Here is an 8,091-nt window from a genome sequence, read left to right as displayed (position 1 = left end):
CCTTATCCAGGGCGACTTACAATTGTTACAAAATATCACATTACATATAAGAGCAGTTATCAAGTACAATGCTGTCTGTATAGGTGTGTCTTGAGGAGGCATTGGAAGGTGGTCAGGGAAGGAGCACTCCTGATGTCCATGGGTAGGCTGTTCAACCACTGAGGGGCAAAGGTGGAGAAAAAGCAGGCTCTGGAAGCAGGATAACGGAGGGGGGTACAACTAATCTGCTGGTGGTGGAGGAGTGGAGGGGGTGTAGGAAGAAAGGAGGGAGCAGAAAGGTCAAGACAACGATAGGTGAGTACAAGAGTTTTACCTTTTCACAGTTAATTACTGTAACCAATAAATTTAAATGTACATTTTTGTTAAGATCTTTGCATCAACATTGATTAAAGATATTGGACACCAAAAGGAACACATTTGTCTTCAATGGGTTTAGAATTTAAGTTTTAGCGGGATTGAGACCACAAATCTCAGTCAAATCTCAGATACCTGATGACATACACAGCTGTAAAATATCCAAGACCTGGGAATTCCTTCCTTTCAGTGACTGAACAACATTAATGGTTAGTTCCATGTGTGTGTGCTAAATTACAGTAAGAAGTGCTGTAAATTAAACTGCTGGGTTTTCTAGAATTGTGAGCTATATATTATGAGTCCATGTTCGAAGGCTGGGACTGAAATTAGTTCACCTCTGGACCGTGTTAATCCAAACCCGTATGTTACTGTTTTAGTGTTTTATTGATGGTTGGACTGTCGTGTTGGTTTATCGGGTGTTTTGTAGTTCAATTATGTTGTAACGTGTCTGTGTTCAGTCGTCGTTGCGGTTTGGTTTTCGTTTAATCAGAAAGCATCCTTGTACTTCCAGGTTAGCCTTTTTATTTATTTAACCAGGAAAGTCCCACTGACTTTATCAAGGGAGACCTGGTCAATTAGGTGGCATACAATGCAAAAATCACAAATTCAAATGAGCACAACCAATGCCATACAAGTTAATCAAATTGCAAGAAACAATTCAGCAGCACCGGCCAAACCAAAGAAATTGTCAATTTTTTTTAACAGGACAGTACATTTCAGTTCTTCCTGAAGTTTACTCCAAGACCACGGAGCAAGCAAACTTAATGCCTTTTTCTTTCCAAGTTGCATATGGACTTTAGCAATGTATAACAGTCTGATATCTAGATTATAAGTACTACTAGAGGTAATTAGCAATTTATTAGGATCGTTTGGGTTTTTCTCAAGGACAGCCTTATAAACAATTATATAGCAGTACTTCAATCATTGTGAAGATAAAGAATTCAGAACAGCCAATCTATATAAATCACAAGGATGACCCGAGTAGCCAAGGCTGGTTATAGACCTCAATTCAGGATGGTGCAATGGATCTGCTTTTCATAAGACAATGGTAGTAGATGGTTTATAAATAATGTCACCATAGTCAATCAGAGGCAAAAATGTACTCAAGATCAGTTGTTTTCTAGTTTGCTCTCAAAAAAAGGATTCATGTCTATAAAAATAACCCAAAATTAAATTTTAGGGTTTTTTGAGAGCATATCAATAGGTGTTGTAATATTCAAATTCCCATCTAACCATACTTCCAAATCTTTGTAGTTATTCACTAGTTTAAAAACTTTGCCTGAAAGCTGGATCACTGACTATGGCTGATTTATGGCCTGCCTTGTACCACACCATCATATGCGAGCAACAAACTTAACAGAGACCCGAAACAAGTCAACGCTTTGTACTACCAGATCTAGACAGGGTACTTTGATGCTTTTAAATTACCAAAGAAATATGCATTTAAATCCTGTGAGTGAAATGTATTTCTGGAAGTTCTTTGCTGCAGTGTCTGTGTGCTAGTGTCAGTTAATAAGGATGAACAAAAAATATTATATTATCTTACAATCAATGGCATTCAATACACCCACACAAACTGGAAATGTGTATTTCTGCTTTAGCAGGTGTACATACAGAACACACAATGCTCCATTCACCCATATCAGATGTGACGTATTCAGTAGTTCTGTCCCAGTATTTAAATAGACCTAAAAAAAAAAAAACAATTTGTACCACCTATTTGTTTACATTTCATCTGAAAGTTATGGGAAACTGTTACTACAACTTGTTGCTAAGTTCATATGTCACGTAAGAGATACAAAGATGTCATGCAGCCTTGGTTCGGTCTGCTCAATCTCTATGAAATTACATCCTTATATATGAAGAGACACCCTACACTCGTGTCTGCCTGAGCCCACGGGGTGGCTGCTGGTAGGGTCTGCAGTCACTGAAGGTTTTGCCTCCCTAACCTGTGGGAGCGCCAGAGCCAATGCTCCATAATCTCCAGCAAAGATCAGCAAATTCAGAGAGCCAGGAACATGAACTCCCCTGATTTATATGACTCGCCCTGCACACTACGCGACTGTGCCTTTACCAGGGGAGACCTAGGGGACCCCTGTGCTCCCATGACTATGACTCACCCTGGGACTGTGTCTTTACCAAGGAAGAGCCTCTATGACTTACCCTGCGACTGTGCCTTTATCAGGGGAGACCTAGGGGACCCCTGTGCTCCCATGACTATGGCTCACCCTGCGACTGTCCCTTTAGTAGTGGAAACACTAGGGGACCCCTGTGCTCCCCTTACTATATGACTCACCCTGTGACACTGTCTTTACCAGGGGAGACACTAGGGGACCCCTCTGCTCCCATGACTGTATGACTCGCCCTGTACACCATGCGGTTGTGCCTTTACCAGGGGAGACACGGGGACCTCATATGCCAAGCACACTATTGCTTGGAGCCCAGTTCAAGGTTTTTAGACAATGAACCTCTAATACAGCAGAAGTCTTCTAATGACTTAAACAGAGGCACATTTTCAACCAGACTCCTCCTTTGAGATAGTAAAGCCCATCCCAGTGTGGAACAGTTTTAATTAATAAAATCATCTTTGAAACTGACTTCCTGTTTTATTTGATTAGCCATTCACGTTTGGGATTGCATTTTCATTTAAAAAACACAGGACAGTTTCTCTCATACTGCCTTGTATGTCCACAGCTCTTCCCTATTACAGTATCAACATATTTCCATTTCCTTTGCTTAATATCAAAATAATTTTGATCAGTGGAACTTCCTGAACCCTGTTTTAATACTACACACTGCAGCTGCTTGGACAGTCCCAGGCTGTCAGTCATTTTCCTTGAAATCTTTATTACATAGAAAACAAACACATAAAACGATTAATCAGTTTATATGACATTTAATTTGAATGCAAATTATGACTGCACACAAATACTCATTTTCACAGAAATTATACATGCCCAAGTACCAAAACTCAGCCCAAGCCCTGAGTATCCATAGAAACAGGTCACTGATACAGAATAACTTCTTGAAGCATCTCTTTAGAGCTAAAACACTCTTTAAAACAAAACAAAAGAAGATAGCCATGTTGTGTGAGGGGCTCCCCCTCACCTAGCTTGATTACAATGCTGCTGCCCCCACACTCAGACCAATTGCAATGCTCATCCAGCCAGACTGCAATGCTGCTGCTGCCCCCACACTCCCCTCACCCAGCCTGATTGCAATGCTGCTGCTGCCACCATACTCCCCTCACGCAGCCTGATTGCAATGCTGCTGCTGCCTCCACACTCCCCTCTCACCCAGCCCGATTGCAATGCTGCTGCTGTCCCCACACTACCCTCTCACCCAGCCTGATTGCAATGCTGCTGCTGCCCCTACACTTCCCCTCACCTAGCCTGATTGCAATGCTGCTGCTGTGCTTCCTGAATCATAGTGTGCAAGACTGAACTTTCTTTAAAACCCACTCTGTCTGTACTGCCTGATTCATAGAAGTGCAAGACTGATCTTTAGGCTCTGCGGGCACCATCCTGCTCAAGGCTCTGCTGTAAAAGCGGGTGGATCAGCCCTCACGCACTCCTAAACAGTGAGGCCTGTTGAACTAGCAGTCCTGGCTGTATCGGCTACAGCCCTTTAGACCTCAACAGAGACTGTAACTCATACAACCCAAGGCTTTTCAATTAATTTTATTAACATTTATTATCTGCATTATCAGAGCCCCCTTTCATTGTGCTGAACATTGTTTGGTTTTTTGATTGTAATTGAACTATTTAGTTTGGGAAATGGAGATTTAGTTAATTCCTCAATACTGACCAGTTCCTGTGCTGTAGGACATGTGGTCCAATTGCAGCTCGACTACTGCAGAGAACCAAGTGCACAGGAAGTAAATCTATAATTTGAAAAACTGCCCACTTTAATTGTATTCTGTGCTTAATCAATCAAAGGGAGTAGTACATCTTCACACAAAGTGTTTTCATAAATTACTTTTCTTAAAATAAAATACAAAAACATATTGGACAGTGTTTAGTTGCACATCATATAGATAGATAGATAGAGATAGATAGATAGATAGATAAATACAGAACACACAGAGCACATACAGAAACACAAGGGTGTGTGAAGTAAACACTCCCACAAGTCACTGCAGCAGTGTCCACGGATAGAACACAGTCTCTGTAGAGTCAGGTCATCTGGACAGGCATAGTGCAGGCCAGTCCTGTCAACAGGCTCTCCTTTCGGGGGAGACGCATTCACTGTGAAATTGACACTCACGTAGCGCTTGCACCAACCAATCGTTCGATTATTAAGCTCTGCATTTAAATCAGGTGCGGGTCATTGGTGTTGACTGGGCTAATTTAGCATTTCAAACAAGTGAAAAACAGCCGCTTTGGTTCGTGATGATGGCTGCTTCACTTAGACTGTAGAGAAGAGCGATCCACACAAACCCAAGCAGCTGCTTCTTCACTTGTTTCAGTCTGAATGGTAAATTAGCCTGATCGACAGCAAAGACCCTCACCTGTGGACAGCTTGATCCCAGTAATCACTTTGTGCCGTTCTACACCCATTAGGCTTTCTCCCAGTTCAGTACCACTAGCACCACAATTCATTAAAAAGGACCGTGTACTTGCAGTCTACATCTAGGTGTAAACAGTGCCAGTACCTTAGCAGGACCTCAGTGTTTATGTAGGACACTGTGATGGTGCAACAAAATCTCCTGCAGAATTCTAAGCATTCACGTTAAAGTAAAACGTCTGAGAGACTGACAACCATTGATGTAAAAAAGTTAGAAAGTGAACCCAAATAAATGTTCTTGTGCCATCACCTCCTTCCTATGTCTCCTAAATTTCAAGTATTCACCTTGAGCATTATTGAACTGTCTTAAATGACCCAGAGAAGACCCTGGGCTTGAGCATTTCCACCAGAGTCCAATGTGTCCACTCAGCTTCCAGGTTGTGCTGTAACTCAGTCACATGGGCAGAATGCAGATTCTCCAGCTCCCCAGTTTTCCCAGTACTCCCCTGCAAACAGCACACCAGCCACCGGTGCACCCCATCTATAGACAAGTCGAAAGCAGCATTGTTTTGTTTTTTTTTGTTTTGTTTTTTTGTTTTTTGCAAGGTTGAATCTGCAGTCTAAAATGTCTAACAGCCATCTGGTTTCCCTCAGTCAGGATCGTAGTCTCCGGTTCCACATCCCCCTCTTGCTGTGGAAGTGATGGAAGAACTTTCTCAGGTAAATCCGCTCCACGTCCAGCCCTGCCTGTACAATCCTGCAGGGAGGAGAGAGAGAGTGGGAGAAGCGCCAAACCAGAGACCAAACATAAATATTCAAATACAGTAGAATCAGAACTGCACCCATTTGTATCAGTATCATTTTTTTAAATCATATTTTAATCGGTGTCTCCACTTGCATGGCAATACCTCTGCCTAAGAACCTCTGCCTCAGCCTTGTTGTACTAAAAAAAGTGCCCCCAATTTAGCACACTGTGTTATTTGTGTCCCACCTTATAATGAGAACACTGAAGGATCACAAATAAATTGTGCAGATGACCTGTAGGGTCAGTATTAAATTACTGAGCTTTGGCTAGAAAGAATAGCACTTATACTTTGACTGATGAAATTGTAACAATTTTGCATAGCTTGCAGGAACTGAAATGAAGTTCAACGTTGTTTTGCAGGAAGCATGGGGCACAGGCGTGGACAGGATTTGTATGGCTTTTAGTGTGTGCTCAAGGCCTGAACCAAGGCTGAAGGTGTGTGAGTGAACATTATATATATATATATATATATATATATATATATATATATATATATATATATATATATATATATATATATATATATATATATATATATTTTAGTGCTGGGATGAACACAGGATTTTCATGTTCGCTCATAATTTAAAAATTTGTTCAGATAATCATTTGTTTTTCAAAAAGTAATAGAAGCCATTATATTGCTCTGAACGCAGGCAGAGACAGCATAGTAGCAGGGGCAGGGGGGCGTGGTCGTGGCCCTATAGGTTGTGTAGGACTTACTTTACCCCAGGGAACTTACTACAAAACAAAGGATACCAAATAGTTCAAGTAAAACATTGTTTTGTTTATTTCCAAAATAAATAGTATCTAAAGTTGACAATGCATGTTATTTTTATTTTTATTTTTTTCATTCCTTGCCATTGCCGTTTCTACACAGTAAACAGTGGCCATTGACATGTTTTCATAAAGTAATAACATGAGCTTTACTGGTGCCTTTTTGTAGCTGAACAAGCAAACGAAAACTGAAATTTAACTTTAAACACTTCAAATAAACAAAACGTGGAAATGGCGTTGTAAAATGAAGGGGAAGGGGACTGTTGTGGTTCGTTTAAATTACATTCCATATAAAAAGTCGCAACAAAATAAATACAGAGCCTATAAAAAGTCTACACCCCCTTTCAAAATGTTCAACTTTTGTTGCCTTATGGCCTGTAATTAAAATGGATTAAAATAGTTTTTTTTTTCATTTATCTACACATCCTACCCCATAACTTCCAAGAGAAAAAAAAAATTCTAGAAATTTGTAGAAAATTAATTAAAAATAAAAACTGAAATAGCTTGGTTGGATAAGTGTCCACCCCCCTTGTAATTGCAATCCTAAATGAGCTCAGATCACCTTCAAAATCACACACCAAGTTAAGTGGCCACCACCTGTGTTAAATTGTAGTGATTCACATAATTTCAGGACAAATTCAGCATTTCCTGTAGGTTCCCTCTGCTGGGTAGTGCATTTCAAAGCAAAGACTCAACCATGAGCAAAAGAACACCGGGACAAAGTTGTTGACAAGGTACAGATCAGGGGATAGGTATAAAAAAAAAAAAAAAAAAATCAGAGGCATTGAATAGCCCTTGGAGCACAGTCAAGACGATTATTAAGAAGTGGAAGGTATATGGCACCAGCAATACCCTGTCTAGATCAGGGAGGTTATGAAGAGGCCAATGGCAACTTTGCAAGAGCTACAGGCTTTTATGGCCAAGACTGGTCAAAGCGTACATGTGACAACAATATCCCAAGCACTCCACAAATCTTGCATGTATGGCAGGGTGGCAAGAAGGAAGCCATTACTCAAGAAAGCCCACCTTGAATCCAGTTTGAAGTATGCAAAAAAACACTCAGGAGATTCTGTAGCCATGTGGCTAAAAGTTTTGTGGTCTGACGAAATTAAAATGGAACTTTTTGGCCTAAATGCAAAGCGTTATGTTTGGCACAAACCCAACACAGCGCATCCCCCAAAGAACACCATCCCTACTGTGAAGCATGGTGGTGGCAGCATCATGTTATGGGGATATTTCTCATCGGCAGGGGCTGGGACACTTGATAGGATGGAAGGGAAAATGAATGGAGCAAAGTACAGAGAAGTCCTTAAGGAAAACCTGCTACCCTCTGCAAGAAAGCTGAAACTGGGACGGAAGTTCAACTTTCAGCATGACAACGACCCAAAGCACACAGCCAAAGCTACAATGTAGTGGCTAAGGAACAAAAAAGTAAATGTCCTTGAGTGGCCCAGTCAGAGCCCCAACCTGAATCCAATTGAAAATTTGTGGCATGACTTGAAGATTGCTGTCCATCAGCGCTCCCCAAGGAACTTGACGGAGCTTGAACAGTTTTGTAAAGTAGAATGGTCAAATATAGGTGTGCAAAGTTGGTAGAGACCTATCCCAACAGACTCACAGCTGTAATTGCTGCCAAAAGTGCTTCCATCAAG

General features: G+C 41.1%; 1 protein-coding gene across 2 annotated transcripts in view; it reads right to left on the bottom strand.

The window, feature by feature from the left end:
• Nucleotides 1–853: 853 nt before the first annotated feature.
• The window catches only part of b4galnt3b (beta-1,4-N-acetyl-galactosaminyl transferase 3b), a 49,557-nt gene continuing 42,319 nt past the window's right edge, over nucleotides 854–8,091 (bottom strand). For both annotated transcript variants that reach the window (XM_041255310.1, XM_041255311.1), the window contains one exon: nucleotides 854–5,617. In XM_041255310.1, the coding sequence (XP_041111244.1) occupies nucleotides 5,515–5,617 (103 nt within the window). In that variant the 3' untranslated portion in view covers nucleotides 854–5,514. The remainder of the gene's footprint in view (nucleotides 5,618–8,091) is intronic.

The sequence above is a fragment of the Polyodon spathula genome, chromosome 7, assembly GCF_017654505.1.
Source record: "Polyodon spathula isolate WHYD16114869_AA chromosome 7, ASM1765450v1, whole genome shotgun sequence".
NCBI lineage: Eukaryota > Metazoa > Chordata > Actinopteri > Acipenseriformes > Polyodontidae > Polyodon > Polyodon spathula.
The sequence above is the reverse complement of the archived record's forward strand: the minus strand, read 5'-3'. Positions and strand labels throughout refer to the sequence as shown.